This window comes from Thermobia domestica, chromosome 5, assembly GCF_964235325.1.
Source record: "Thermobia domestica chromosome 5, izTheDome1.hap1.1, whole genome shotgun sequence".
Lineage (NCBI taxonomy): Eukaryota > Metazoa > Arthropoda > Insecta > Zygentoma > Lepismatidae > Thermobia > Thermobia domestica.
The window spans coordinates 239,220,192-239,232,099 of NC_137458.1; the positions used below are offsets into that span (position 1 = coordinate 239,220,192).

At 35.7% G+C, this 11,908-nt stretch overlaps 1 protein-coding gene across 2 annotated transcripts in view; it reads left to right on the plus strand.

The window, feature by feature from the left end:
• The window catches only part of LOC145686484 (pyridoxal kinase-like), a 102,578-nt gene extending 91,618 nt beyond the window's left edge, over window positions 1-10,960 (plus strand). For both annotated transcript variants that reach the window (XM_081759837.1, XM_081759836.1), the window contains exons 6-7: window positions 4,450-4,644; window positions 7,050-10,960. In XM_081759837.1, the coding sequence (XP_081615963.1) occupies window positions 4,450-4,644; window positions 7,050-7,162 (308 nt within the window). In that variant the 3' untranslated portion in view covers window positions 7,163-10,960. The remainder of the gene's footprint in view (window positions 1-4,449; window positions 4,645-7,049) is intronic.
• The last annotated feature ends 948 nt before the right edge of the window (window positions 10,961-11,908 follow it).

The following is an 11,908-nucleotide window of genomic DNA, read 5'->3' on the forward strand; positions in this document are numbered from 1 at the left end:
GAACTTCATAAAATGAAAATTCATGGCAGGGTCGCTATCGCCAAACCCCTGGTCACAGCAGTAAATGCGAAAAGGCGTATCCAGTGGTGCAAGGACCAGAAGGCGTGGACTCATGAGCAGTGGAAACACGTAATGCGATCCGATGAATCGACCTTCACCTTGTTTCCAACAACCGGTCATGTTTACGTATGGAGAACACCGTCGCAGGCCTATGATACAGACTGTCTGCTCCCAACTGTAAAGCATGGGGGTGGTTCTGTTACAGTATGGGCAGTGATATCGTGGTTTTCTGCAGGTCCCATCATAGCCCTGCATGGAATGATGAATGCTAAGGCGTATGAGGCCATTTGGGGGAACCAGGTTCTACCCATGGCCCAAATATTGTTCCTTGATTGTGATGGCATCTACCAAGATGATTTGGCACCCTGTCACGCTGCAAAAACGGTGAAATCATGGTTTGAGGAGTATGACCAGGAGCTATCACACCTCCCCTGGGTCCCACAATCACCAGATCTGAACATAATTGAGCCATTGAGGTCTGAGTTAGAAAGGCGTGTTTGGTCTCATTGCCCTCCACCAGCATCCCTTAAGGAACTGGAGCATGTTTTGGAGGAACAAGGGTACAAAATTCCACACATTACGATCCAGGAGCTGTATACGTCCATTCCACGTAGGATCCAAGCTGTTTTGGACGCAAAAGGATGCTCCACACAATACTAGGTGTGATTTTCACACTTTTGCAAACGTTCTAGATTTTTTTGTCCAACACCTCTATGTATGTATGTATGTATGTATGTATAATATAGTAGTGCTCTAAAGTAATTGCAGGTGGTGCAATTTCTTTATGAAATGATGCATACAAGCTTATCAATGTATCATACAAGATAGTTGGGTAAAATAAAGATTGATATATCATTTAAGGTAATAAGTAAAAATGAGCAAATTATCAGAGAGATTTGTCAATAAACCTGTTTGAGTACAATTAGGGCGAAAATCATTATCTATATAGTTGCCAATAAACCTGTCACACACCCACTTACAATACCATAGCCAATATTGTGTCACACAACTATCCCTTTTCGGTAAGTGTTTCACTGTACCATTTTTCCTTTCATATGAGGCAAAACTTTGATCATGTGACTAAAGTTGCAGATTAAAGTCAGGGAAGATGTTTAATTTCTTGCTATGCGCAGAAATTTTTATTAGTTTTGTACTTTCATAATAAAAGACGTTGTATTTGTATTTTATTCTTAAGTTTTTAGTTGATTAAGAAAAAGTATCTTACTTATGTATAATCATAATCATGTGTTTTGGTCTTGTTTTTCCATGAACATGGTGAAAGTAGACGTGGGTAATTACTTATCAGTGAAAATTTCGAAAAAGGTTCTGGAAAACTGGAAAAAGTCAGGAAATTCTTTCCACTAAGTTTTGTTGCTACTGTGATACACAGATTGCTTGACCTTGTAATATATTTACAAAATCTTAGAAATTGCGGTATGTATACATTTTAAAATCATGAAATTTGCATTTTTTAATAAAGTTGTTAAACAAATCTCAATTCTTGTCAAGATTGCGTCCATCCAAATTTAACGTTTGGTGTTCTATCCTTATGTGATATAACTCGAACATATTTCTGTCTACTAGTGATGACGTTTTCTTAATAATTTTGACTTCTTTTAATTGTATTTTGATAAGCCACAAATTGTAAACTTAATGTTTTGCTTCTCGTATATATTCTTTCTTTCTTGTTCCTATATTCCTCTTAGTCACTTCAATGCAAGAAATATCGCATTGACAAATAGCATGATAGACTCCAGAATGTACCGTGTTTTTCACAAAATACCATGTTTTTATAATGCGAAAAATACTTCTCTGTATTTATGAGTGATCTGTAGCTAATGTAAAACGCAAATATTTTTTTCTTTTTTCAATTTTGTTCAGGCTTGACAGTTTAGGCCACTATAGAAAGGAAATCTACTTATTCTTGAGATTTGTGAAAATGCTATTGGTCATAATTTAAGTCGAAAGCTCTTTCTTGTAATTTATCCCGAATTTTCCTGTAATATGCATTATCTTCACCTAATTCAAGTATAATTCCTAGATCAGGGCGCAGAATTCCGGTCGCCAGTAGCGACTAAATTTAAAGCTGGCGACCAATGTTCAGTAGGAATGGTTTCTGCCTAAACTCACAGAGCTGCGCAGTTTCTGTTTCGCACGAAAATAATTGTCACTGAGGGAAAGAAAACATCGAATGTGAAGTCTTCACAACGTTGTTATTCGCCCCTCCTTTCCCATCTTCAATCGAAATTATTTGCCTCCTGGGGCGTCAACGTGAGAGATGGTTTCTCCCGCTGTTTGAAGCTAGAATAGCTGAGGGATCAGCCCATGCCTAGGAATTTACTAAAGAGTGACACACTGGATGATTTGCTGACAACTTCCATCCTAAAACTGCAATCGACAACTGGTACTTCAGTGTAGAGAGCGAGTGTTATACAAACGTGAAGTCTTAACGTAAGATATTTTTAACATGTATATAAATTGTCCAATTCAAAATTAATTATTCTAAATCTAATTATGTGGTTTGAAATGTTATGCCCTCATGTAATCTTTTTATTTGTCAAACCAAAGGCCGTAGGGGGGGGCTCTCATAATTTGTACGTAAGAGATAAGGGCGACCATCATTTTGGATTGGCAAGTGCGTCTGACTTTGAAATTTTGAAATACTTTGAAATACTAGAAAGGAACTCAACCATGAGTTAGACTTACTCGGAATTGGACAGAGTAAATGTCAGAATGGTGTTGATTTGATAATTGCATTCGAAAGAACTGATCATGAGCTTTCGAATACATCCAATATAAAAAATCCAATCGACCGGGCACAGCTCGTTTCAAACTGACAAAGTTTACCAAAAATTTTACGAAGAACGTAGAAATAACACATTCAGAAAGCATACAACAGCTCTATATATGTAGCTCTAAAGAGAGATTTATCTACACGTAATATAAAGCGAAAAAGCTGGAACGTTGGATCAGATACTTCAGTTTCGGCAAACAATTAAAGAAAATTGCGGTTTTACAGTTGAATGATGATAAACTATAATTTATTGAACTGATGTCACGAAACTATTAATTAACAAAATTAGTGCAAAGATGCATACCAGAGTTAGTAAATCATTTTCGACGAAGTGCTTCAAATAATACAGGTAGGCATTTCTGAATCAGGAACAACGTATACGAGCAAGCAACACACATGAAACACAATTCTTGACACTATTTTGGAAACCAGACTTCATATTTTTGTAACGGGATACATGGGTCACGTGTTTGATATCCAACTTTGCAGTAAGAGTGCTAAAACAAGCCAATGTATCGGGAAGACTTAAATTGGTTGTGTGTGATTGACTGAAGCCGAATTTCGTTGTATCTTTGGAATAAGCGGAAATCTCTCATTGTCAGTTGCAAATGGTGCTGAAAAGCCATTCTTCCATAGTTCAAGTCCAAAAACATCGCATGGTTACACTAGTTTGGTTTATCAACAATGAGTGTTTCATCAGCTCAAAGCGCCTCGTTTATACCAGTTTTATTTGTGAACGGACTTCCTGATCAAGTAGCAGGAGATTTTCATTCTTCGGTCCGCTACTTCAGCAGAAGTATCTTGAATAAAATTGACTAGACTTGTTTGTTCATCTTACCCGATTTTGAGGCATCAGAAATTATATTCGGTGTTTTCAACATGTTTTACCAAACAGCAGGCCCAAATATCCCGGTGGACTCTCGATAAATAATAAGCCGGTGACAAAATTTGACTCAGTTTCTTTCTGGAACCGCTGGGAACAAATACATGATTTTGTATGCAAGTGTAGCGCATTCAATATGTTGGATAGTTTTCAATGTTGAGTCTATCCGAAAATTGAACTGTCATTGAGTTTTGAGCGGGAAAAAAAAATGTTTAAACTTTATCAGCATTAAACTGTTTGTTCCCGGTCGATTGAAATTTTTATTTTGGGTTCGTTTGAAAGTTCATAACTAGTTCTCTCAATTGAAATTATCAAATCAACCCCATTCTAACCTACTATCCTGTCCGATCCCTGGTTGAACTTATGGGAGTGAGCCCGATTAGGGCACATATAAAGTTTTTTTTTTCTTTAAGTTAATTTACTATTTTTATTATTTTCGTTGTGTATTTACAGGAAATTTGGTTTGAAACTGTGTATGATTTCATTCCATGTCTACATCAGATTGTCAGTGTTAAGAAAAAGACTTTAGGTACGGTTATGGTATGATTTCCATACTTCAGAAATTTCTTTTTCTAAGTATGGCTATAGAAAGTAACCTTTGTATACTGAATGAAAGAATGTTAAAAGATATGCACTGTGCTAACTAGTGTGGGAGATGAAACTTGGTATGTTCGTAACTGACGTTGTTGAATTGTTACGTTTTCATTTACAGGTGGGGTAAAAAGTGCTGTAAGAATAAAAATCCCTCGCTTTCAAGCAAATTTCACAGGAACTGGAGACCTTTTTGCTGCTGTATTTCTTGCCTGGATGCATAGTACAAACAATAACCTTAAACTTGCTATGGAAAAAACAATAGGTACACTTCAGTCTGTTCTGAAGAAGACTCTGAAATACGCGGAAAGTATTGGTAAATTTTATTTTTTAATTTTTTTTTCTCTGTATATACAGTTTATTTATAAAAATAGGTTTGGTATTTTGGAGTCATTACGAAAGGTCTAGTCGATAAAAGAGTTATGCATCTGGTAGTAAACATAAGAGTGGAAAAAAGTAAATCGAGATCTTAAATAAGCTGACATATTTGGCAAGTTGATCCATTTGCTTTTTCATTGTTTGACTTCGATACATTATGAGACAAAATATGGGAATCAATCATATGTTTCATTATTAATTAATTGAAGTTTAACGTCTCTTCCATAATTTAGACGATATGAGACGTGAATTTATGACTTAACATGTAGTCCGAACCACGTAGGAGCTCGCTATTCGATTTTAATATGGTGAGAAAATAAAGTAAAATTACTGACAGGGAACATCGGGGTTTGAAGCTTAATTACATAAAATAAAGGTAAATCATACTATTAGCATCCAAAAGATAAAATAAATGAAATCGTAAGTTCAACTTCGTACGAAATAACTAGCTGAGTTAAATGACACTGTGATAAATGGAAGTGAGGAGATTAAATATAGAGGGTTGAGTTGCATATATGTACCCAAATTTAAACTCGAAATTCTTAGCAGAAGTCACAGAGCAATCCATCTGCTGGTATCAATGTGACTCTCGTGTGTCTTAATAAAGCCCTACAACGCAGCTTTCATTATAGAATGCTTGTACAAAGAACAGGAAGAGGAATCTACTATTTCTCCTTATAGACTTTCCACAGGTCCCGGGACAACAGTGTCACGGCACGAGATCAAACCCGCAAAAATCCATCTGGTGACTTCACCGGTATGTCCTCAAATGGAGTAGCCTTGATGTCGATGGTTGTCTCCATTCATTGCAAAAATCTGTGCGTAGAATGAGATATACATGTGATTAAGCTTGTCTTGATTCAAGCGAAATAGATCTTCCGTATAAATTGCTGATGGTATGAAAAATTTATTTCTACATTTGTTAAGCACATGACGGGTACTGAAATTTCCATAATACCAGTATCCCGCGCCAACCATGTAACGATAGATGAATTTTGAACGGAATTTTTCGTCGGCCGAAATGTAAGTTGTGCGCGTATTTTACCACAGTCAGATAGATGATTCTAGGTTTCGTCCAGTGTAACGACAGACGTCTGCTAGTCACCGATAGATGGCGCTTATAGAGACGTCTGCAGGTGGTCTTTCCCAATGATCAGCCTCATTTAGGTAATGTTCCCGGCATTTAACTTCCGGATATCGAATGTTTCGCAGGATGTGGTTCACAGTTCTCTTGGGCACTATACGTATAGGCTTCACATGTGTATGGGGGTTTCTGTGGAGTTAGTACATTGCACGATGGCATTCGACACCCTTTGGTAGGTGAACTAATAGTTGGATACTCTTTTATATCATTTGATTATGTTCTTGATAGTAGTCGACCTAGGGATGCATCCATTTTCTGTGGACTGTTTTTGAATTTTAGATACAGAAAATTGAGTGTGGCATAGTGCCACCATATATCCTTCCGAAAACCTGTTTACCTTGGGAGCCATGATGCACACACCATACACTTATGATAGCGAAACAATACTGCAAGCTCGTAGTTATGTGTTCATCTTCGAACAGACCCGATCCAATCGATACTGTGCGCTTGGGTGGGGCTTAATATTTGTATAGGTGTACGCGACTCAGCCTTCTGTAATTGATAGGTGATCATAGTATTTGTTTACCACAAAGCCCACTGTGGTGTTTTTGTGTTCTTGTTCTGTGCGGGGCGAAGAATTATATTTATATATATCTACATCTGGTGTCTCGCAGCGTAAGATAGTTAACTGAGGATACGCTAAAGTATAATATTAAGTATTCGTATACGAACTTAATGATGCGTTAGAAAAGTGTTAATGTTTTTAACTCTTATTAGTGTTTGTAGCGGATGATACTGCAGACGTGTTTCCTTTAGTTGTGAAGAACCCTGATATATGGTTCTGCTGAAAGTGGTTTCATTTGAAAGACTAATACTATTAATAAATCTGAAATAACTATTGGACAATCATCATAAATGCTGGGATGTTCCTTTTCACAACGCACTGCGTTGCGACAACACTGGTAAAGCAAAAGATTCATCTTAAATCTAGCACTCTTTGTTACGTCTGATACATAGTGTGCATCGCTTTATTTTAAAATTACAGTAACTTTTAGGTAATACTTCTAATTACTCAATTGCTGGATTGAGGTTAGAAGTTTAAGTGGGTCCAGAATACAAAGCAGAATACAGAAATGGTGATCTCTCTTTTATACTGATTTTTGACAAATAAGAAATTGCAAATACAATTTCATAGGTCAGAAGCAAAATATATATACAGTGAAATTTGTCGATAAATTGCAGATGTTTTTTTTCCACAGCAAAATCTGACGCCAAACAAACTTCAGCAATTGCAAGTATGGAACTGAAGTTGATTCAAAGTAAAGCTGACATCGAAAATCCACAAACATTGGTGGTAGCGGAGAGTTTATGATGTTGCTTACATTTAAAGTGTAATAAATCACTTTCGAAATTGGGTGTATAAGTAGTGAAGAACCAGTGCTTGATTGTTATGTAGTAAAGGGTGTTTTAGTGTCTATTATAGTCTTACATGTACACATATCTTTTAAAGTCACGAAACAAAACTGCATTTCTATATTTTTGTAGTTATCCCATATTAAACAGGAAAGATCATTATGATGAAAATAGAGTGAGTCTGTTTTCTTACCACGTACAATATTAATGAAGTAGTAAAGTAGTGCAATCAAACGGGAGTCATTAAATGCAGACAGAGGTAGTTTTCCTCATAGTCTAGGTGCTCCACTAGCTCCTTATTTTCATTCACGCAAGAGTGACTTCAACACTATCCAACTTCTTGTCTTCATTCTTTCACTCCCCCTCCCCCTCTCCCAATACATTCCGCGTTTTTAACACACTGCAAAACGATTCCAAAATGAGAACTTTTCTATGGAGTGTGCATCTCTACCTCCGCTATTCTGTCTGCACTCTGTAGAATTCCTTTTATCAATAACTAGAGCGAAAAGTGATTTTCTTTTTCTTTTTTAGTCTGAAGTTAGCCCCCATCGGATGAGAATAGAGAGAATGGTAAATTTCAGAGAGCAGGAGTGGGGAAATGAGTATTCAAGTAATTGATATCGGGTTCGAAAATTCCGATTGGTACAGAACGAATGATTACCGAAATTTAATTGTAATGTCTGATTATGTAATTAAAGTAAGTTACACACAGTTTTGTATCAACCGTTGATGAAGCATGCAAACTTCGTGTGTGTGTGCCTACTTTCCCCGACCGGATTTTCTTGTGATTCTTGGTGGGAGTACATGCTCATGCGGCTATAGCTCTGTGTCAGGATTTTAATTACAGTCTATATTTTTGTGTCTTTCTTTCTTCATAGTTGTTTTTTCGCATAAACTCATTAATTCTTAGCTTCTGAAGACACGATTTTTCACGTCTACCCTTTTTCCCCTCTGTTTTACATTTCTGATGGTATTTGGTTTATTATGGATAACCAGTTATAAAACTCATTAATGTTCTGTTCTTTTAAAACAGTATGATGTATTCTATAACGAAGAATTACACGTCTATTTACATCGTAACGTTCTTGTTTTTAGAAATAACTTCTGTTACTTAAAAATGTACAGATTTAGTAATATCAATAGAGCACATGAGATGATTAAGTAATGCATTAATAGGGTTGATGGAATCCTAATTGTTAAATGGCACATAGGAAAAAGAATGCAGTCACTTATGTGTTAAAACTAGTGAGTGGTGTACAGATAGAACTTTCGTGTAAATATAGCGTTAAACAGTTGTTAGCAATGTTATACAAATTGATTACTCGTGCTGCTAAAGAAAGAGCTTTTTTTTTTAATAATATTACATTGTAGTTAATAGATTATTTTCTTATAGCACGAATAGATTGCTTGGAAATGTTAAAATGAAATTAATTTGCTCTTATATGTTGTTAGTTTTATTTTTGTTAAGTTTTCCCTTAAAATTTAATTAATGCTATATATGTGAAAAGGGTTCTGATCCAGAATACTGGATTAAAAAATATGTTATATGAGATGAGCTCTCCTGTTTGTAAATTAAGTTTCGAGTTTAAACGTGGATTTACGGTGCACTTAATTTAAACAAAACCAATAAAGAAATTGAGGAATTAAATTCAATTTACACGAAGGAATATTTTTGATTCAAATGTTAGTTGAGCTGGAAAAAGGTATCCGATTAATTGTAAAAACTGTATATTACCGAAAATAATATTGATGCACTCTTAAGAAAGAATTACGTGAAGTTCGTTCAAGAGATGAGACTTCTGCAGAATATTAATGGAGATCCTTACGTATTGAAAACGTTTGTTTTAACATTTGCTAGATTGAGACCAAAGAAAATTGTTACACTATCTGACGTGCTGGGAACGTCGAAATAAATCCAATTATAGACGCAATGTATATTATAGTAAATAATAAAAAAAAGAAATCATGAATGGTGATGAAATTATGAAGCATGTATACTTTATTTTATAGGGACTTAGCTTCAAAATATCTCTCTTTATGTACTATTTAGTCCTCTAGTCTTGAAAAATGTATTTTCTTAAGAAAATCTGGACCATATAAGTACACCTAAATGTATCCTATTGATCACGAAACGACCATAATCAACTTCTGTTTCGTAATGTGCCACCAACTGACTTTACAAATGAAGAGTTCATGTGATAAAGTGACTTGAATATGCTGAGGCAAGAATTTTATGCAATATAATACTTTTCCTGACCCTTCTGCTGCTAATTTATCAAGTAAGGAGAACAAACAGTTATTCCACTAAAGTCGAACAAAGCAGCAAAACGGATAAAGCTGTCACAAATAATGGGAATTTTAATATAAGAATTTAAGACAAAACAATAACTTGAAACAAGGGGAGAATAACTTCCGGTTGCTGTGCGCGTATTATTCTTGATTAATTTATTCAAACCTTGTAGATAATTTCTTGTAAAATTTCTCCTTTTTAAAAACATTCCTTGTGCAACAATTTGTCACTTCTAGTCTTCTTTTTCAAGAGGTTGTTTTTTTTATATATAATTATTTAGTTTTACATTAACGTAATATATATATGTTTAAGTGTGATTTTTCTTGTGATTTTATGCGTAGTAATGATAGAAAAATACCAGGTCTTACTGTTAATTTTTGTTTTAATTTTTTATAAAGATCAAAGTAAAATTGTAGTAATAATATGAATTCTGGTCAAAAAAAAATATCAAACTAAACCTTAAGCTATAAGTCTTAGAAAATTAAGACCTTCCAATTAAGTGATAAATAGTCTCACATTGAATTCACTTGCCGTTGATTAATTGAAGCAGCTTTGCAACAGCACATCATAGAACTCAGGTACAAGTTCGCTGAATGCGCGTATTGTAATCATTCGATAAAACGAAGTATATTCTCAAAAAGTTCTTGTTTGCCAACCCAGTAATCTTGGTTTAGTTTTACTAGTAGGATATTAGCGACTTTCGAATACAGTACATTTTAAACTCAATCACGGTTTTAACAATTATTATCATTAAAAATAATAAGATATATAAAGTATAGATTGCAATGCTGAATGTATTGAAACTAGGAAGTCGCAAAAATTGCATTAAACAAGGTTCTGTCGTCAGTAGTGTACACTGTTCTATGTATTTGGAGTTTGTTATAAATTTTCTTCAGTGTTGTATTTAAATGTAATGTACAGTACATGTGTTGCGCATGAACTTGGTATAGTATACTCGTATCTTGATACATCAGGCAGGGACGTACGCAGGGGGAGGGGCCTGAAGTTCCGGGCTTTCCTGAAATCCCAGCTTCTCTGTAAATTTAGTCTAATGTTAGGGGTGATTTTACAAATTTTAATATGATTTATTCTCATTGAATTTGAACCCCTCCCGCAATAAAACCCTGCGTATGTGCGTGCATCAGGGTTTAATGTGTGATTAATGATGTCTTCCATTTAAAAAGTAAAGTGAAAAATATGTAGCGTTCGTAGTTGCGATATATCATGGTAGATTATATACCAAAGGGTATAAAGCAAATAGTAAAAAAAAAAAAAAAATGTTATTTTCGTAAATATTTTATATAGATGTATATTTTATAAAAGGTTATTCATTTTGCTATAGCTTGATTATCACTACTGTTCGAAGTGTGATTTGTTTTTGTTGATTAGAAACTGTTTTAATTTGTTATTGCCTTCAAGTCAATAGTATATAACATTTACCGAAAATAAAATTTAAATTTTACAAGAGTTCTGTTTAATTTCTGTAGATTATATGCACAATATTCTTTAATGTATACAAAAATTCTATTTGGGTTGATACAGGGTGACAATGAGTTATATGAAATAAAACCGTCATTATTTCTGAACGGTTCGCGTGATGATGCCCAAACTGCGTGGCTGACCACAGGGCATGATGGGAATTTGTATGTCATGCGCACGCAGCGTGTTGATGTCGGCCATTTGCAAGTGAAAATGTCACGGTACAGCGTGCAGGAGCGTATGGCACTTGTGAAAACAAGTGTGAAAACGCCTGAAAACATCGTGAAGACACACGGTGTTTCAAACCAGCCCACGGACATCGATCAGACGAGCTGCACAACAGGTAGGAATCAATCGCGAGACCCTGCGACAAATTGTTGTTGAAGACCTGCATCTCTTACCATACAAAATTCAAACCCATCAGCCATTAAGCCCCATGGCCATGGAACAGCGGTTATTTTTCGCCAACACTATTGTCCAGAGAATTGACGACCGGGAATTTGATGTGAATATTGTTTGGTTTAGCAACGAAGCCCACTTTTGGATGGGTTCGTTAGTAAGCGAAGTTTACGCATTTGGGGGACTGAGAATCCGCATTTTGCAATGGAGAAGTCTTTCTCCCCTGAACGAGTGATGGTGTGGTGTGCAATGTCCAGCCATGGAAAATCGGTGCGATATTCCTTGACGACACGGTAACTACTGCACGATACGTGACGGTTTTGGAAAATTATTTCATACCCATTATCCAAAATGACCCTGATTTCGACAACATGTGGTTCATGCAAGACGGAGCTCGACCCCATCGGATCGTGAAAGTGTTTGACGTCCTGGAGGAGTATTTTGGGGACCGCATTCTGGCTCTGGGATACCCAGAAGTCACTGGAAGGGGACTCGCTTGGCCGCCATATTCCCCGGATCTGAACTCATGTGACTCCT